At 40.5% G+C, this 21,321-nt stretch overlaps 1 protein-coding gene across 2 annotated transcripts in view; it reads left to right on the forward strand.

Moving 5' to 3' along the window:
* LOC138757489 (paladin-like) overlaps positions 1-21,321 on the forward strand; it is a 61,115-nt gene that overhangs the window by 18,567 nt on the left and 21,227 nt on the right. For both annotated transcript variants that reach the window (XM_069924916.1, XM_069924926.1), the window contains exons 6-8: positions 566-637; positions 3,112-3,252; positions 15,237-15,392. In XM_069924916.1, coding sequence (XP_069781017.1) covers positions 566-637; positions 3,112-3,252; positions 15,237-15,392 — 369 coding nt within the window. The remainder of the gene's footprint in view (positions 1-565; positions 638-3,111; positions 3,253-15,236; positions 15,393-21,321) is intronic.

Below are 21,321 nucleotides of genomic sequence, written 5' to 3' on the forward strand. Positions count from 1 at the left end.
TTTCTGCCTCAGAGCCCTTCGCTGGTCTGCTGCCATGGTCAACATTCTATTGGTTGTCTCCTCTACTTTTTATTTTCAAGCAGGGGGTTGGTCTCCCCATTTTCTGGGGCCCTGTGACGATCCTCTGCTTCTCCGGAAACTGCAACCCCTTGAGGCCTCTGAGTCCAGACCCAGTGGTTGCAAAATTTTAGAATAAACCACTGTTGGTTCCTTTAACAGGCTTTTTAAAGCTTGTACAGCACTGATGGCAGTTGGACTGGGTGCTTGGATCCCGTGGGAGAGTGCTGTCATTTATAAAGACTTTAAAAATATTCTTCTGAATGGTCTTTGAAAAACTTTCTCTATCTAATAATTTTCTTAAACTTTCCCTTTTACTCTTCCAGGGACAATCTTCACACAAATGATATGGCCTTCATGTATTTAATGTTGCTAGCCCTTTAGAAAAAAATAACTTTCACAATGTGCCAATATTCTTCTAATCTTTTTTAAATGCAAAATGTATTTGAAAAAAAATTTTTAATCATACAATCTTGTACAACTTTAAAATTATTTCCTCTCCGGATAGGGGTTTCCAGAACCTAATGTGGAAGACATGGTGAGCATCCCTGATGCCAAGTATACAAAGGGTGAATTTGAGGTAAGAAACTGCAGGAGATTGAAAATCTTTACAGCAGGTCAGATATAATATTCATCCAATTGGCTATCATCCACTCCGTGTGAGTGACTCTTATCACAATTGCCAGTGAAATTTCTTAGCCAAGGTAAGATGTCCCTCCTCAACTTTTGAACTGTCTGTTGTATTTTGCACATTTAATAATGGCATGGATAAGAATGAATAAATATTGAATTGAGTACTGTTATTGCTCAAAGTGCAGCAGCAATAGAAATTCACCAAGACAAATGGTTACTTAAACAAAAGTAGTTTTTAATTTTCTTTAAACATAAAAACAGGATCAAACTTTAACTTATTACTATTAACTTAACCCCCTTCTAATTCTAAGTGAATGTGTATGTAATGTGTGTAAATTCAGAAAAGTTCTTTGATTTACAATCCAATCTCACTTCTCACTCCTCCAAGTTCACCAGTATAAGCCAATTCTTATACTGTGCACAGAATTTAACATTTATGAATTTTCACCAAGCTCTGGTGTTTAAAAGTAATTGTTTATTGCTCAGGAAGGCTCTTGTTGGTTTCAGAGAGAGATTTATTGGTCGTTGGATACACGCAAACTGATTCCCTCCAATCAGCCATTTCAGTGTCTTGCTGAAGAAACTTTCCCCATCAGGGTTTTCCAAATGATAACCTCTTCTGCAGGTCACCCAAGAGTTCCTATTTGCTTCCCTTATTTCAGATGAAACACTCTAGCCAGCCATTTCTTCTTGTATGCACCACATGGGTTGTTTCAACTGGCTGAACTGAGAACTCACAACCCATCTTCAACAAGCTGCCAGTTTGCCATGCTGCAGAAACCAGACCCAAACTTCTGAGTCCTTTCATCTATTGCTTTCAAAGCGATAATCCCCACCAATCCCTTCCCACCCCACAAGATATAATCCCCAAAAGAAAAAAAGAGAGAAAAGAAGATAGAAACAGAAGTATAGAAAAAGGAAAAAAAAAACACCATTCACACAACTTTGCCTTCAGTATCATCATTTATTTATCCTAAAGAGTTAGCAAGGTTTATGAGGTTCAGGAAAAGTTATTTATAAATTCATACCTACTTTATGTAAGTATGGGTGCCAGATTTTCAGAAAGACATCTTACTTATTCCTTGAATTACATGTGATTTTCATAAGAGGTATATAATTATATATTTCTGCATGCCACCTTTTCATTCCTAAGTGGGAATCTGATTTCCATGTCACTTCTATACATTTTCTTGCAACTGCAGGTATATAATTCATTGTGAGTAGTGACACAAGGACAAGAGGACACAAGTTCAGGATTGAAGATTGCTACTTATAATAGAGGAATTTATTTATCCAGATTGTGGTGAATCTGTGGAATTTGTTACTACATGCAATTGTCGAGGCCAAGTCACTGGGTGTATTTAAAGCAGAGATTGATAGGTTCTTGATTTGCCAGGGCATCAAAAGTTATGGGGAGAAGGCCAGGCAGTGGGACTGAATGGGGAAAATGGATCAGACTCAATGGGCTGAATAGCTTATTTCTGCTCCAATGTCTTCAGGTCTTTTGATTTTAAGTAGACAGGGTGGTGTAGATCCTTTTTCCAGCTATTCCCCCACCCAGGACTCTGCTCAAAGTTTATGGGTCCCCTTCCCTGTGGATCAGTTGTTTTGGTTTCTTCCATAATTGTGCCCTACCAACTACATAGTAAACTTAAAAATATTTGTTATGTGAGGTGAACATAAGGCTTTTACTTAAATGTGGTGTTGCCCCCGTGGGTGTCGGGTGGGTGGGTGGGAGGGAAGGTGGTGTAGGGCCCCCATTGAGAATGGCTGGTGAAGAAGATGTTTGCCTCACTTGTCTTCATCAGTTAGAGAATTAAGTACAGGAACAGGGACATCCTGTTACAACTGTACAAGATGTTGGTGAGACCACACTTGGACAATTGTGCATCCAGCTACAGGAAAGATACCATGGAGATGGAAGGGTTTCAGAAAAGATTCAACGTTAGTGGGGTTTGTAAGCTTGAATTGTAGGGAGAGGCTGAATAGGCTGGGACATTTCTCCCTTGAGTGTAGGATGCCTAGTGTGAACATAATGGAGATTTATAAAATCATGATGGGCATAGATAAGAGAAATGATTAAGGTTTTTCATTTGGAGGTTCCAAGATGAATGAGAATATGGAGTCGCATTAATTGATCGTGTTTCTGGAAGTGTGAGCTGGATGGACTGAATGTTCTTGCTCACTTCTTTTGTCCTTTGAAAAGGGCTTGTGTAAGATGGTTAATGCTATGGTGCAAAGAGATCGAGTTCCAAGTACTGACTAAAGGATACTATGGTTCCATGATAAGGCATTCCAGAATTATGAACAATGCACCCACAATTTAGGGCACATAAGCAGTTGGAATTTTCTGTCAGCGCATAATTTAAAAATGATCTCTAAAGCTTCCCATTGTTGTGTTTCTGTTTATTTCTCTTTTAGGCAGTTCTTAGTCTGGTTCGTATTCTTCCAAATGGTAATGAAATGAAGAAGGACGTGGACAGAGTTCTTGATGCTGTGAGTGATTCAATGACACCCATGATGCATCATCTAAGGGAACTCATCCTCAACACCTATAAAAAGGTAATAATCATTTCTGGTTTTGAAATAACCTGCATTTTTCACCATCAACAGATGATTAGTACATGTTTACTTTTCATTCACTATTAAGTTTTCAGTTTACTCAGTGCTTTTATTGGGGTCAATGTTCATATTGCTCTGTGCAATATTAATCCCCAAATCAACCTCAATAAAAAAAAATCAGATTTCCTGCAAATTAACCATTGTTGCATTGGAAATTTAAGCATTCACATTGGTTATGTTGACTCCCAAATGCAAAGCTTTCTGGATCTTCTAGGTTTTTGTTCTGCTTGCTTTTGTTTGCTCTCTGGGAAATTTGGAAGAGAGTGGAAATAGGGCAGTTTGCCACATTTCAAAAATGATCAGCAACCTTGCAAAAACATCAGAGTTGAAAATAAATGTTGAATAATGTTTCAGTCATAATGGGAGGACAAAGTGACACAGGGTGAAAATAGTTAAAGTCAAATTTTAAGTAACATTCCGAAAATATCGAGCATAATCAAAGAATCTGGGCTCAAGACTACTTGGGCCTCCAACAGGACTCCTAGAATCAAATCTTCTAGGGAGGACAAAAGAACAAAATACCCTCAAACATCTTCAAAGGTATTTAGAGTGGGGACTTTGTCATTGGAAAGTTGGGGATGGGTTGAGTGGACTTACAATTTTCGACATTGATAATTGTGTTCACTTTCCCATAAGTGAAGAGGTTTAATTTGAATATAGAATTGACTCTGTATTTTTACAATGCAGATAATCTCCAATGTTGTTCACTTAAAAGTTTTATTATTTTGCTCATAAAGGGAGCTTTCTGGGAAATGTCAGGTGCTGTCTAGCAATTATAGCATGTCTCTTCAGTTTACACTCTAATGACCATCTTGATTGATTTTATTTCTCTTTAAACAGAATGAATTTGGTGGTGAAAGAGATCCTTGTAAAAAGTTATGTAAAGTGTTCCATAATTCAACATTCCCAGCTGTGAATTCTATTTAATAATGCACAAGGCTTAATGGATCAGATGAACTAGGTGATCTCTGGATAAAAGACTGGAAAAAAATGTTAGATGTGCACTGTACAAAGTTTCACCAAAAGTACATTTATATTCAGACAGTCAACTGGAAGATCAGCTGTACTTTAACCTTTAATGTGTAACTTCATAGTGTATTTTCCAAAATCAGAATTGTCATTTCGTGGATACTACAGAATAGTTCAGATTGAGCACAGAAGGTCTTTAACCTTTCTAATTAACTGGCAACTAATTTAAGAAGGCAATTTTTTAATGGAACTATTCATGATTAGCAAAATGTACACTTAGACAATGGACAAGACCATTTTTGCAATGTAGAGACTTCAGGTTGCTTGCATAAGGGAAATTAGCAATGATTTTTCCCATGGTGGAAATGTCAAATATTAGTGGGTATGGCTTTAAGAGAGAAAGTTTAAAGGACATGAGAACATAAGAAATAGAATCAGGAGTTAGACTGCTGAGCCTGCTCCACCATTCAATCATCTGATGTGATGATGATAAGCTTGGTACATGCATGTAGGACGAAAGGCCTGTACTGGTGCTGTAGTGTTCCATGTAAACAAATCTGTCTGGATGTGAGGAAGAAGGAACTGACTTCCTCACAAACCTCTGCGTCAGGCCATATTTCACTAATTAGGAGCCCATTCATCTTTATTTTTGATGACAATTTCTTATATTAGGCAGTTCAGGTATCAGAGATAAATCATCTTGTTGCTGTAGTAATGTTAAGCAAAATGTTAGGCAAGTTATAGAACACTACTTACAAGTTGGAAAGCATTAGTGTCTATGAAATAGTAATCAAGGCAGTTATTTCCTATCAGGACCTTCCAAGGAATTTTATCCATGTAGACAATATATTGAAGCAATTAGTTCTAAGATTGTTGCCAATCAAGTTTTGTGGGTTATCTGCATCAGTAGATGGCAATATTGTATTTCATACACTCTTTTCTCACTGAACTGTGCAAGGTGATTGTAATATTTTTAAATCAAGTGCTGTACTTTTTAAAGAGAGTTGTAAGATTAGAAGTGATTTCTGACCATTACACTGGTCAAATTGGTCTTTTCTGAATCATTCTCTGGTCTGAAAACCAGACAGCATTTAGGAGCCAAAGAAGCATAAGGACTGCAGGTGCTGGAATCTTGACTGAACAAAGAGAAGCTGGAGGGACTCAGTGGGGCAGGCAGCATCCACAGAGAGGAATGGTCAGTAAACATTTCAGTTAGGGACCTTTCATTGAGATTAAGATGGGAAGAGAAGATATCAAGTGTAAAAGGGTGGAGAAAGGGAAGGGGCTGGGGAGGAGCAAGAGGTGAGAGGGCATTGGACAGAAAAAGTGGAAGATGTGGAGAGACAGATAGGGTAGACCACTAGGGGGTGGGATGAAAGGAAAGTTGGAGATAAAAGTGAGAATGAAAGCAGTTGAAGGAGAGATAGAAAAGTGAGAAATAGATTAGGATGAAGGTTACCTATTAATTGGAAAATTCAATGTTCATTCTGTCGGGCTTAAGGATGTCCAGGAGAAATACAATGAGTGGTTCTCAAGTTTACATTTAGCCTCACTCTGGCAGTGGACAGCCATGTCTGTGTTGTAACGATGAGGTAAATTAAAATGGCTGCCAACTGGGAGTTCCAACATGGGCCTGTACATGAGAGTGCAGCCGCTTGCTTGCCTCGGCAAAGCAGTCAGCCTTTACACGCCGAGATGTAAACATTTAGTTCAGCAAGAAAATCTGCAGATGTTCTGATCTGGTGCAGTGCACAAAAGTGCTGGAGAAACCCAGCAGGTTATGCAGCATTTATAGAAATTAAAAGGATTGGGAATGATGAAGGGCTCAGGCCCAAAACATCAACTGTCTTTTACTTCTGAAAGATGGTGTGTGATCTGCTGAGTTTCTCCAGCACATTTGTGCACTGCATGTGAAGAAAATTAGGTTCTTTTGCAGGAAAAGATGTCACAGTTGTGGAAGAGGTTGACATGGCTGGTGCTAAAGCTGTAAACACTTGTTATGACATAACCTGAGAGAAATCAGAGCCATAACTGTGGACAAAGGTTGAAGAGTAGGTGAGTTAAAAATAATGAACAATATTAATTAAATAAACTGGGACAAATTGGCCAGCAACACCAATCAATTTTAGATTGATTTTTGGGAGAAGCAAACACTGGAAGACGTCTGTACAAATTGAAGGAAGGAAAGTTTAGGGGAGACATCAGGGGTAAGTATTTTATGCAGAGCTGTGGGTGCCTGGAATGCCTTGCCAAGGGTGATGCTGGAGAGTGGAACAATAGGGGCATTTAAGAGACTCTTAGACAGGCACCTGGATGAAAAAAAAAGAGGGTTATGAGGTAGGGATGGTTTAGTTTTTTTTGGTCAGAATTTATAGGTTGGCACAACATCAAGCACCGAAGGGCCTGTTCTGTGCTGTAATGTTCTATATTCTATTGTTGAGGAAAACGACAACTCTTAATCTTGATAACATTGTATTTATATCACTTAATTTCCATTTTTACTGAAAAAGATGACTTTAAAAAAAATAAATTAAATCTTATATGTGGCAACACTATTATCTGCTAAACTGAAAAGGTAGGCCTTTATCTTGAACAGCTATGGGCCAGGTGGTGAAGATGTATGAGAATCTGTTACAGCTGTGTATACACAAATACAAATGGAGCTTATGCAGACAAGACTGGGTTTTTAAACTTCCTAATTTTTTAAAACTTAAATTGAAATGTCAAATTATGACATTTCCTGGATTGTGGAAAGGTCAAGCATGGGTCAGGGGCCTTGATTTTTGTCTTCGTCAGAAAAATGTGAATTCTCATTCAGTTTCAGAGTTGAGTACATATTTCAGTATGGCACTTTTCTGAATCACGAAGGAGTGCCCCAGTGTTGCAGGATCTGAATTCTACCCAAGTTGTCAAAACAAAGATCTGCCCTCTCCGATGGATCTGTGACATGTCACATTTAAAGAAAATCAGGGGAATTCTCAGGGTCGCCACAAAGGGGGAAGGGGACGGACCCTCCCCCTTGCGAGGTGCTGGGCTCCCATACACTTGCAGTCATCGCTTGCTGTCAGACATGACTGCATTACCAGCATGCGCCAAGCGTCACTAGTGTCTAGCTTGACCCACACTAGCAACTCTCCACGCAATAAAAGTAGTGCTTCTGGCTGCTATGTCAGAGGGACAAAGCAGTTTATATCCATTCGGCAGGTAGGCCACTACCAGCACCTCCCCCACCCCTCACCCACGCTAAGTAAGCTTACGACTGTCGGACTGTGCCCAGTTCGGTTTCCCTACTGTGCACCTCTAACACTCGTTCTGGCTGGGAGTTCTCAAGCTAATTCTACCCAGTGCTTATCCTTCAACCTCCATTGTAACATAAGATACCTGGTTACTATCAAATTGATAAATTGATACTTGTGCAAGGTTAGTGAATGCAGCAATGTTTTCTGCATTCCCTCCAATATTTATTGCCTCCAATTAACTTTTGGAGCATCGAGATCCTCTTTTCCTCTTCATTTCTTTCCACATATCCAAGCTTCTACCTTACTAGTCCAGTAATATCATCATTCATGCCATTCAGTCTGAGTACTAAACCAATGCCTGGAAGCATACTGTTCGTGGTATGATTTTTGGGTATGTGCCCTTGCTCAGGACAGTATTTCCAGCTTTTATTTTATATTCCTTAAAGACTGCCCCATTGAATAAAATAGCAAGTTTTAGGTCAGTTGCTGAATTAGATATTTTGCTTCATTTTACAACATTGGCTTTTATTATCTTGGAGAGTCCTAATACTTCAAAAGCATCCTGATAATTAATGGTGATTTTAAACTATTTCTCTAAATGTGGCCCCATATTTGGGTTGTTTTTAATGAGGCACAGTGGTTTACTTTGGATCTATACTCACTGAAGTCAGCAAATGTTTTCACACATAAAAATTAATCCGACAGATGTTGTTTATGTGATAACAGTCAATGGTTCAGTTGTGATGAAAACTCACTATGATTCGGAATCAAAAATATGTTTGGTGCTGTTAAATAGTTGAGATTCGAAGAAAAAACACGATTCATTTCAAGAAGAGCTCAGGAAATTCTTTGAAGTTAATTTAGAGATGAAACAGTTTCATTAAAAGTCACATTTATTCCACAACTAATGCTACACATGTTGTGGAAGAATGCTCTTAGAAAGGCATATCTCTGTTGACAAGAATTTGGAGCTAGATCTTCCAGCAGATTATACCTGCACCTCTGCCACCGGCAGCAATGATGTTTCACAGCTGAAATTACACAATTGATTTTTTTTTCCTTTTCCTTCATCTTCCTCTTCTTCAATTTCTTCTGTCCTCTGGGATCCAGGATGACTTGCTTTCACTCCAGTTCTGAAGATAGGGTTAATAACTTCTACATGATTATTTTTAATGTGTGATGGCCATTTTGTGCCACTTGTGATGTGACCAGAGGAAGCTTTTGATCCAGCTACAAAGTGGTGCAGATAATTGGACATCACATACACACTCACACACACTCTCTCCCCTCTCACTCTCTCCCCTCTCTCTCTCCCCCCCTCTCCCCCCCTCTCTCCCCACCCTCTCTCCCCCCTCTTCCCCCTTCTCCCCCCCTCCCCCCCTCTCTCCCCCCTCTCCCCCCCTCTCCCCCCCTCTCCCCCCCTCTCCCCCCGCCCCCTCTCTCCCCCCTCCCCCCCTCTCTCCCCCCTCTCTCCCCCCTCTCTTCCCCGTCTCTCTCTCCCCCCCTCTCCCTCCCTCCCTCTCTCTTCCTCCCCCCTCTCTCTCCCCTCGGCTCTCTTGGCTCCTCTCCTTTACATTTCCTGACTAAAGGAGGTGGATTTATGTTGTAGGAGCACTGCCAGGAAAGAGAAATAAAAGCATTTTGCCTTAATAAAAATGTCCACATTAACATGATTTTGCTCACCTGTCCCAGTGCCACTGTTCAATTAACTTGCTATATGGACAAACACTTCATGAATAAGATTTGTCCCTGAAACTGGACCCATAAAATTCTAATTCAAAGTTGGAAAATGATGCACATGCTTACGTTTGCCGTAACCCCCTCATCAATATATTGATGACCATGACAAATAATTCCACTTGAAGTCGATGATAAAGGTTATGCTTGACATGTGGACAGGTGTTAACATTACTCTTAATCCACAAAGAAAGTGATGCCTCCCATTGCTGGACTTAGTAGTCAGGTGATGTTCTCTACATGATGGACCAATATTGCTAATCATTTGGCAGTTGTCCAGACATGGTTCAAATAAGTTGGGGAAGAAAACACTAGAATTGCAGTTGCTGGAATCTCGTGCAAACATTGAGATTCTGGGAAAGACTCACCAGGTCAGGCAGCATCCATGGAGGGAAATGGTCAGTCAATATTACAGGTTGGGGCCCTTTAGGTTGGAAGGGATGATATCCTGATGATGGTTAATAGATCTTGGTCTAGGGATGGATATGAGGTGGTGTCAGAAAGCTGGCATCTGGCATCTGGCCTCAGGTAGGTAAAGGTCATTTGCCAGATCACAACTGTGCCTCCCTTGAGCACAGGTTCAAAGGTGAAGTTGGCATTCCTGTCAAGTGAGCAGTAAACAGAGTGTTTGGGGGGTGAAGGTGAGGTTAGAACACGTGAGAGGGGTAGAGAAGTCCAGGTGGTTAACAGGTTAACATGCTTTGGAAAAGGGAGATGTAAAGGTCAAGAGCTGGAAACTTGCTGGATCCTTTGGTGCTCCTAGAGTAGTTTATGGTTATTGTAATTCAGGAAGTTTGAAGAGGCTGATAGCTGGTTGGGAAAGAAAAAACCCAAATGGTACCTGGTTTTGCTGGACTTCAGACTTCTGTACCTTTTGCCTAAAGATTGCAGCGAGAAGAAATGACCAGGGTGATAGGCATTTATGATGGATGGTGGGAGGGAAGTCTTGGCAAGAGAAAGCTATGAATCGCTGATGAAGGGCTCAGGCTAAAACATTGGTTATCTTTTACTACCTCTGGATGCTGCATGACCTACTGAGTTCCTCCAACACTTTTGCGAATTGCAGAGGAGTGCTAATTATATTTTGCAAGCAGAATGATAAATTGACTTGTCTGACAACATCTGCACACAAGCAATTTTCACCTGCAATAACTATTTACAAACACCGTTACCAGATTTTCAGTGAAATTTGCATTAAAATGCTCTGTTATAAAATAATCTCCTTTGTTTTCAATTTAATATTTGATAATCTCAAGATAAACAAGCAGAATATTTGAAAACCACTCATTTATGTCTCCCTTTTGTTAACCTCACATCTATCCACTTGAAAGAAGTGGGCATTTAATGATATTGCTCAAGGACAAATCAGTTAGATTCATGATCTATGTTTCATTCTTTTATCTTTCCAATTTTATGTCATGAAGCCAAGTCAAACAGATGTTCAAGGAATGTAAACTTCAAATTACAAAAAATTGGAATCTTTAGAAATTCTGCATTTAGATTCCATATGATAAGAAATTTGTAAATCATTTGTACACCAAGAGAAACATAGATGGATCTTAATCCAGACAAGTGTGGGGTGTTGCAATTTGAGAGGTCAAATGTGAGAGTAAGTGGCAAGACCCTTAAAAACATTGTTGTACAGAGGGATATTGGGGTGCAAGCTTCCTGAAAGTGGTAACGCAAGTTGATAGACTGGTAAAGAATGCGTATTGTAAACTTGCCTTTATCATTTGGGGCAATGAGAATAAAAATTGGGATGTCAAAGCTAAAGCTTTGATTAGGCCACATTTAAGGTATTATGTGCAGTTGTGGTTGCTGTATTACAGGAAGCATGTAGAGGTTTTGGTAAAGGTGCAGAAGAGGTTCATCAGGACGTTGATGGATTGATGAGAATTACTTGTATGAGAAGCATAGAAATGATAAATAGAATCTTTTTCCAGGATGGAAGTGTCAAATGCTAGAGGGGATAGAATTAAAGTGAGTGAGAGAGAGAGAGAAAATTATTAGTGGAGACTTGCAAGGTAAGAATTTTTAGGCAGAGAATGGTAGGTGCCTGGAATGTGCTCCAGGGAAGGTGGTGAAAGTTGATTTAATAGCAACATTTAAGATGTATTTAGATAGGCAAGTGAACAGTCAGGGAACAAAGGGATATGAGATGAGATATTATAATGATGAGAGTTTATTATCATATATACACAAGTACAAAATATAGTTGTCATGAAAATCTTGCTGCAATAAAACACAGTAATTAAAAAAAATTGTTAATTAAATTTACACAATGTGCCATAAGATAAAGATAATAAACATAAAAGGATAGATAAATATTTATAATTACAGTGGTGCAAAAAATTGATTTCACAATGGTGCACACAATCTTTGGTGTTCTTGTTGTCGTGCTCTGTTTAGAGTAGTACGGGGAGGCTCAGGAGTCTGAAAGTGGATGAAAGGAAACAGATCATAAACCTGCAGGTGGAAGACTTCAAGTTTCAGTACCTTCCATCTGAAGATAGCACCGAGATGAGAGCTTGAACAGGGTGATTGGGATCCTTTAGGGTATTAGTTGACTTCTTGAGACAGCACCTCATGTAGATGTCTTCAGTGGATGTGCCCAAGATAGAGTCGGCTAGGTCTGTCACTTTCTGCAGCCATATGGCAATTTAAATGGCATCATAATCAACATAGACAGAGTGGGCCGAAGAGCCTGTTCCTGTGTTGTATGTTTTATGTAGGTTAATCAATAATGGGGATGGGTTTCTGTTAATTGTTATAGTGGGATATATCGTGAGGGAAACTGTCAAAAATAGTAATAATGACCCTACAGAATCACAGAGACCACCTGAGAGTCAGCGGGAATTGGGAGCAAATCTGTAGAGTGATAGCAGATAGCTGAAGGGAACAAAGTTGTGATAGCAGGAGATTTTAACTTTCCACATATTTTTTCACTGGGATTCCCATACTGTAGCTTAGAGCTTGCTAAATGTCCCTTTTTAAGGTGGTGGACGCTAGGGCCATCTCAGGTTATGGGTCGCTGCTCCCCGATGGAAGAGGTGAGTATCAGCCAGCGGCTTCCTTCTGGGACGTGGGGTGCATTGGGTGGGCGATCGGGTACGCACCCATCTTGACCAGGTCGTCCCGTCGATGTGGTGCACGTGTTGCGGCAGTCGGGGATCAGCTAGCTAAAGATAGTGGCGCCTGGTGGACACAACTGGTGTCGGTGTGGTCGGGCAACCCAATCAGCAGTGAAGCCAGAGATGATGTCTTCAGTGCGGGCGGAAGTTGTCTGGAGGAAGATGGTGACACCCAGATGAAAACACTTCAGCGGTGCAGGTCGGTAGCTGGGCCGGAAATGACTTCGGTGGTGAGGGTAGAATGGCGGGGCGAATAATAGATTGCACTTGGTGGTGTTTAGAAGGGCTCCCAGCTGGTCACAGAGGGCCGTAGTGCTCCCGATGGGCCTGGAAAGGCACACCTTAGCAAAATGGCCTTTCTTCCCGCATCGGGAGTAAAGCAGGTTCCTTGCTGGCTTTCCAGGATCTGTGGCGGCAGCTGCGATAGTCTTCTCCATGTAGGGCCCTTCAGCGACGGTGGTCATTTGCATCTGCTAGGCTGGAGGTTAGGGGAGTTGGGCATTGAAGACCTCAGGACCAGCATGATGGGCTGCAGCCTCCAGGGAACAAACCACCTCCATTATCCTGGTAAGTGAGGCAATGCTTTCCTCCAGCAACTTCAGTCGTGCGCTCCTCGAGCTCAGCTCTCGCACACAGGCATCCCGGATCAGCCACTTCAGTTACCCTGGTCTCGGCCAGACACGGGTGGGCTAACTCCCACAGGGCCCTCAGATAGGCATCTGCTGTCTCACCTGGCTGCTGGGGCCTGATGCTGAGCCGGTACCGGGCATAGACCACATTAGTCGGGGGCTTGTATGTGCTCTCCAGGATGGCCATTGCAGGTTTGTAGTCCGTGCAGTCCTTGATGGCCTGGAAACCTCATGGGCCCAGCTTGGTGCTGAGCACCATGAGCCATTTTTGGTTGGTGTTGATGATCACCTCAATCGCACGCTTCCAGATATCGAAGCGTGCCTGGGCATCCTGGTGTTGGGGGTCGATCTCCAGGCTCCCAATCATCAGAAACTTTTCCATGGTTTCTCTTTAAATATTTTTTACTAGAATAATTTGTAGTGCGCTGAGGTACCAGCAAGCAAGCACAGAACTTGAAATACTGCACAACAGGCTTTATCCCAGTCAAAGTCTGAACACTAGTTCATGCCTTGGTGGCCCCCCGTGTGACTGGCTCAGGAGGGGCCGGCTCAGGTTTATATTCAGGACTGCTGATTGACAGATGGCCAAGTGTAGTCAGCCCCTTAGGTGGTTTATTCAGGTCAGCTGATAAACAGCCAGCCAGGTGGAGTTAGCCCCTTACGTAGCCTTCCTGCAGGTACAGAGATCGCCCTCTACAGTTGGCTGGTGGTGTATCACCACAGTGTGATAAATTGGGTCAGCAAATTTGCAGATGACGCAAAGATTGGAGGTGTCATGGGCAGCGTGGAAAGCTTTCAATTCTTGCAGAGGGATCTGTACCAGCTGGAAAATGGGTTGCAAAATGGCAGATGGATTTTAATGCAGACAGATGTGGTGTTGCAATTTAAAAGGACAAACCAAGAAAGAACATGGGGCATTGAAGATTGCAGTAGAACAGAGGGATCTGGTAACGCAGATAGATAATTCCCTAAAGGAGGCATCACAAGTAGACAAAGTTGTAAACAGTGCTTTTGGGACATTGGGCTTCATAAATCAAAGCATTGAATGTTTGAGTTGCTTATGTTATGGTGATATCAGTGAGGCCAAATATGGAGTATTGGGTGCAGTTTTGGTCACCTAACTACAGGAAAGATATCAATAAGACTGAAAGAATGCAGAGGAGATTTATAAGGATGTTTCCAGGACTTAAAGAACTGAGTCACAGGGAAAGGTTAAACAGGATAGGACTTTATTCCCTGGGATAGAAAAGAATGAGGGGAGATATTCAAAAAATTATGATAAGTATAGATAGAGTAAATGCAAGCAGTCTTTTTCCACTGAGGTTAGGTGAGATAAAAACTAGAGGGGATGGGTTAATGGTGAAAGGGGAAAAGTTTAAAAAGAACAATATGGGGAACTTTTTCACCCAGGGAATCATGGGAGCATGGAATGGGCTGCCAGTTGAATTGGTAAATGTAGGCTTCATTTTGACATTTAAGAAACATTTGGACAGGTGCATGAATGGGAGGGGTATGGAGGGATATGGTCCAGGTACAAGTCAGTGGGATTAGGCAGAAAAATAGTTTGACACAGAATAGAAGAGCCAAGGGCCCTGTTTCTGTACTGTAGTGTATGGTTCTATATTTCCCAGTCTCAAAGGAACGAAAGAAGTAAAAAGTAAAAACAATTCCCAGAAAAATCACCCAATTTAAAGGGGAGGGAAAAGGATTTGTTTATTCTGGGGTAATGAGGAAAAACATTTTGATCCATTAAACCAGCCAATCTCATCCTTTTTTTGGCTATGGTCCCCTTAGGATTCTGCTCAAAGTTTATGGTTCCCCTTCCCTATGAAGCAGGCAAGTTTTTGTTTCTTCAGTTCTTCTCTTCTATGGACTGCACAAAACCTATAAAAAATATTCATGTTACGCAAGGTGAAAAGAAAAAAAGCTTTTGCTTAAATGTACTGTGGCCCTTGGTGGGGTGGGGGGGGGGGGGTGGGGTTGGGGGGGATGTGACAATAGTGTCCCCATTGAGAATGGTTGCATTAAACAATCAAAAGAAACAGTCTCTAAGATCTCTTACAAATTTTTGTAACATTAAAACATCAAAATCTCTATAAGGAACTTCACAGGATATATGTCAGTATTAGTAAAACTGGTAATGAGAGAATGTAGATTCTGTAATATGCATTAATCATTATTGCTTGCTTCAAAATAATTATTTGTTACCTTTCTTTCAGTCGAAAGTGGCAAAGGATAAATGTACTGCAGAAAGCTTACATTTTCGTAGTCTGCAATACCTGGAGAGGTACCTGTACCTTATTCTTTTTGATACTTATCTTCACTTAGAGAAACCAGGAAAATGGAAAAGAACTTTTAAAGAATGGATGGCTGAGGTATGAGAACAAAGTTCACCATTATTTCTGAAAACCTAAAGCCACTATTTGATGTATTATTTGTGTTACATCATGTGAAACCCTGTTACCATGATTATAATTTCTGCTATTAAGTGTTTTCTAATTTTTATGGCTGAGGCAAATTCAGGTGGATACAGACTATATCATATATTGGCAGGAGTTTTCTGAACACATGGAAATTCAGGTCAGGTCATTTCAGTGCTAATACCATCTCCTGCATTTTTAGATGTCATGGTGTTAGCTGTTTCTTGGTGGTAGGAATTTTGCCTCTCGGTGAAAAGTTTGTGACTTCTCGGGCACTGAGTGGAGAATCCAGAATATTCATTTAGTTGAATTCTAAAAAGTAAATGACCTGAGACATTGAATCAGATTTCCTTTTAACTATCAGGTCAATGTAAATAAAATTCTTTTGGAACTGATCAAAGACCATCCATTTCTCCCTGATATCTTAGCTAATATTTATCGAAGATCACTCCCTGTCTGAAATCTTGAGCCTCAGTGAGCTGTTTCACAGCATAACAGTCACCTCTCATGTCTGACACAATGTCTTTTTGATATCATAGGGTGCCAGGCATCATTGGAGATGAGAGTCATATTGAGATTCCAATGTGAGAGAGGTTGGAAGCTTTATACTCTTTGAATGTAACCAAATTTCAAGACCAGCGAGTTTTATACAAATGAAAATTTATAAAAATTCTGATGACGTCACCAATTCTTCTCTCTCTTCAAGTGATTGGTAGATAACTGCATTGTCTGCAGGAAAAATACAGATCATAAACATAGAGCATAGAAAATAGAACAGTAAAGCACAACAAAGGGATCTTCGCCCCTCATGTCTCTGCTGAACATAATGTCCAAACTCAACTAAAACTCCAATGCCCGGACATGATTTCTCAGTTCACTGTATATTTATCCAACTGTGTGATGGTGTCAATTGGAAGCTTCTGAAATGCTACTATTGTATCTGCTTCCACCATTGCTCCTGGTCCATTCCAGACGCTCAGCACTCTTTGAAGAAAAACAATTGCCCTGCATATCTTTCTCTCTCTCTCTCTCTCTCTCTCTCTCTCTCTCTCTCTCTGGTGGTAGCATTTTTATTTACTTTGGGCAAATAGATTCTGATTATCTACCTTTACAATTCCTCTCATAAATTAATAAACATCCAACAGGTCTCCATTCACCCTCCAAAGCTCCAGAGAATTCAACTCAAGTTTGTCCAATCTCTCCTTATAGCTCATACACTCTAATCCAGACAACAGCCTTGTAAATCTCTCCCTTCCATATCTTCATATCTTCCTGTAATGGGGCAACCAGAATTGCACGCAATACTGCAAATGTGACCAAACCAAAATTTTACGTAGCTGCAACATGACTTCAAAATTTGAGAGTAATCTTACTGTTCTACTCATTATTCTACCTAGTGAAACCAAACATACCTTACACTTACTTTACCACCTAATCGATTTGCTTGGCCACTTTCAAAGCGTATGGATCTGGAGCCTGGATGCCTCTGCACACCAATGTTTTTAAGGGCCCTACCATTAGCTCTTTACATTCCCTTTATATTTGACGTCCCAAAGTATAACATCCTTCACATGTCTAATTTAAACTCCATCTGCCATGTCTTTACCCATATCTGTAACTGATTTATATCCTGTTGTATTCTTTGATAGCCCGCTACATTGTCCATAACTCCACCCATCTTTGTGTCATCTGCAAACTTATTGACCTGCTTTGTCATCTAGCTCTCTCATTCTCTCTCACGCACACACAGTCACACAAACTTGCAGAATACTACTGGTTGTGGACTCCAGCCAGAAGAGCAGCTTTTCACTACTAACCTCTGTATTCTATGGGCCAGCCAATTACAAATCCAAGCTATCAATTCATTATGCATCCCATGAATTTTTTCTTTCTGGAGCAGCTATCACATTTTTTTTTTAATTAAAAAAAAATGTAGACAAACAGCCCGGTAACAGGCCCTTTCAGCTCACAAGCCCATGCTGCCCAATTGCACCTAATTGACCTACAACCTTCAGATCGTTTAAACAGTGGGAGGAAACTGGAGCCCCCTGAGGAAACCCATGCAGACAAGGGTTGAACGCACAAACTCCTTACAGATAGCGTGGGTTTTGAACCCCAGTCCTTATTGTTGCTAATTGTGCCACTCTGAGGGGCATCGTCAAATGCCTTATTAAAGTCTATGAAGACAACACCTATCATCAACCACTTTTGATGCATCTTTAAAAAACAAGCAAATTTGTAAGAGATGACCTGCAGTGGACAAAGCTATGCTGACTGGCCCTAATCTGACCATAACCTACCCAATATACATACATTCTATTCCTACATATCCTTCCCAATAGTTTTCCCATGATTAGTTTGAAGTTTAGTGACCTATAATTTTCTTGCTTATCCTCATTTTTCTTTTAGGCTACGGCATTGTCTCCTTTTCTGTCTTTCGGACATTGCCTTTTCATCAAGGCTCCAGTAATCTCCTCACTTGTCTCTTTCATTGACCTGGGATATATCCAACCAGGCCACGGAGACTTATCCACCTTAAAACTCTTCAAAAGTCCCAGTATCATCTCTTTCTTGATCTCAACATTAGCATTCTCCAGACTATGCTTCCAACCACAGTCCTTTGCATGCTTCTCCTTGGTGAATACATAAGCAAAGTACTCATTTATTACCTTGCCCACTTTCTCTGACTCCAAGCATGAATTTCCTTCTTCATTCCAGAGTGATATTATCCTTTTCCTGGTCATTCTCTTATCTTTAATGCAAGTATAAAATGGCTTGGGATTCTCTTTAATGCTGGTCACCAAGGACATTTCATGGTCCCCTTTGGTTTTCCTAATACCCTGCTTAAGCTCTTTCTATTGGGCAAAGGCCGGGCTGACTTTACCTTCCAAAACTTTACATAAATTTTTCTTTTTGATTAGATTAATGACCTCTCTTGTCATCCAACATGACGAGATGACTTTTCCTTCCTCTTTGCTGCAACATGCTGTTCTTGGGTTCTCATTAGCTGGTCGTTAAACAACTCCCACGTTAGTTGTAGACTTGTCTGATAACAAGTGCTCCCAATTATCTCTGCCTAACTCCTACTAATAACACCATTGTTTATCCTCCCCAATTTACTATTTTCCCACAAGGTGCAGGCTTATCTTTATTCATAACCATCTGGAATCTTAAGGAATTCTGATCACTATTCCCAAAATGCTCTCTCACTGAAACTCCAATCACCTGGCTGGCTTATTTTCCAGTACTAGGTCCAGAATGGTCTCTTACCAAGTTGCACCATCTACACGCTACTTCAAGAATCCTTGCTGGATATACTTAACAAAAAGACTTAAATTAGCAACTATTGGTCAGGAAGAATGAAGGATGTTTCAGAGAAGGACATGGCTTCAAACTGGAAACAAAAGTTAAGAACCCCAAATCAAATTATCACCTATTTTCACTGACAAACCTTGCCTTAAGACTTAAAACATTGTTTTCTCAATAACAGATATTGTGTAAACAGTTACCAAAAGTTAGGAGAGACTTTTAGCAAAGATTATTAAAAAGCCACATGCAAAGAAATTTGATTATAAACATATACTAGTGATTCTCAACCTTTTTCTTTCCACTCAAATACCGCTTTATATATTCCCTATGCCAATGTGCTCTGTGATTAGTAAGGGATACTCAAGGTGGGATGTGAGTGGGAAGGGAAGGTTGAGAATCACTGATCTAGGCCCAATTGTTACTGAAATATTTTGCTTGAGAAAAATTCTCATTGGCCCATTTCCTTTGGAGTTATGAAACCGTGCACCTAACAAGTCAATTAGGTACGATTAAAACAGTGGTTTTCAAACCTTTTTCCCCACTAATCACAGAGGGCAGAGGGAATACTTAAGGAAGAATATGAGTTGAGGGGGGCAGTTTGAAAACTGCTGCACTAGAGCAATCAACACATGTAATTTGTCATCACACAACACTTTTAATGAGCTTCTGCAAATGATTTTACAAGATGTTCAAAAAACTACACAATATAAACAGTTAGGTTTTTAGCTATCATATGTTAAACTGTACTATTGAGGTGGAAATGAGACTAAACATTGACTGGATAAGAGAGGTTATGGAAAGTGCAGAATAACTTTCAATGATATATCACAAAGATGTTTCATTCCAATTTTCTTTCATTTTCAGGCTACTAGCTTTGCTAGTCACCTCAATATTTATTGCCTTATATCCTTGAGAACATGTTTTTTATTCAACTATTGTCTACTCACTTCTGCTGCCTCTTTATAGGTCAGTAATTAGTCAACTACGACAGTGTGGAACGTTAGTCACAAATAGTCCAGTCATTTGATCATGAAGGCAAGGTAATGGGTTAGATGCAACTTAATCATGGCACTGTGGTTCAGGAAGCCATTCAAAAAGGGGGAGAGGAGAGAAATACAGTGGTAATTAGGGATAGTATAGTTAGGGGAATAGACAAAGTTCTCTGTTGCAGGGATAGAGTGCTCTGAAGGCTATACCGGTTTTGCCTGCCTGTTGTCAGAGTTCGAGATATCTGACCCACTGAGGAACTCACAGTGGGAGGGTAAAGATTCAGTTGTCGAGGTCCACGTGGGTACCAACAACATGGGTAGAATGAGGAAAGAGGTTCTGCTAAGGGAATTTGAAGAGCTGGGGATCAAATTTAAAAAGCAGAATGAGAAAGGTTTTAATCTCTGGATTTCTACCTGAGCCACATGCAAATTGGCACAGGGCCCAGAAGATTAGAGAGTTAAATGTTTGGCTCAAGGATCCGTGTGGGAGAAGTGGGTTCCAATTCATGGGATATTGGTACCCAGAATTGGAAAGAAAAGAATTGTTCAAAGGGGACGGGCTCCATCTGAACTGTAATGCGATCTGAATCCTGGCGAATCGCTTATCTAGGACTATGGGTAGGGCTTTAAATTAAATAGTAGCGGGGTGGGTTCAACAAATTGGAGAGGGATGGATGAAGTAAAAGAGAAATATGAGTAAAGTCAAAGCAAAAGTTAAAAAAGCGAAATGCAAGAGTAAAGGGGGTAAAAATCAAGTGTAAAACAGACAAAGATACCGAATCTTAAAGCATAATGGGTATAAAGGGACTTTGGCTGGTCGCAGTAAGCATTTGAAACAAGGTAAGTGAACATGGTACAAATCAGTACAAGGGGGTATGATTTAGTGTCCATTACAGAAATGTGGTTTCAGGGTGTAGAGGATTTGGAATTAAATATCCAAGGATATCTGGTAATAAGGAAGGACAAGCAGGAAGGTAAGGGAGGTGGGGCAGTACTCTTAGTTAAGAATGAGCTAAGAATAGTAATGAGAGGTGATGTAAGATCTCATGAGCAAAATGTAGAGTCCATTTGGGTCAAGATTAGGAATAGTAAGGGGGAAAAAAATCACTTGTGGCAGTTGTCTATAGGCATAATAACATTATAGTAACACAGGCAAGAAACATCGAAGGCATGTGAGGATAGAATGCATACTTTATGGCTTTCTTGAACAGCATGTCACTGAACCTACAAGGGAACATATTATCTTGGATCTGGTCCTGTGCAATGGGACAGGTAAAATTGTAGTTAGGGATCCTCTTAGAGTGTCCACAGTATGATTGATTTTATCATACAAATGGAGGGTACAATTGTTCAGACAAGTGTGTTATATCTAAACAAGATAAATTACAAGGGGATGAGGGAGGTGCTGGTCAGGGTAAACTAGGAACACAGGCTAAATAGAGGAGTGGTTGATGAACAGTGGAAGATTTTCAGAGACTTTTCATGGTGCTCAACAAAAGTATATTTGAATTGAAAGCAAGGTCCATAAGGGTGGGGACAGCCAGTCTTGGATAACTGAGGAAATCAAGGAGAGCATCAAACTAAAA

The sequence above is a fragment of the Narcine bancroftii genome, chromosome 1 (genome assembly GCF_036971445.1).
Source record: "Narcine bancroftii isolate sNarBan1 chromosome 1, sNarBan1.hap1, whole genome shotgun sequence".
NCBI lineage: Eukaryota > Metazoa > Chordata > Chondrichthyes > Torpediniformes > Narcinidae > Narcine > Narcine bancroftii.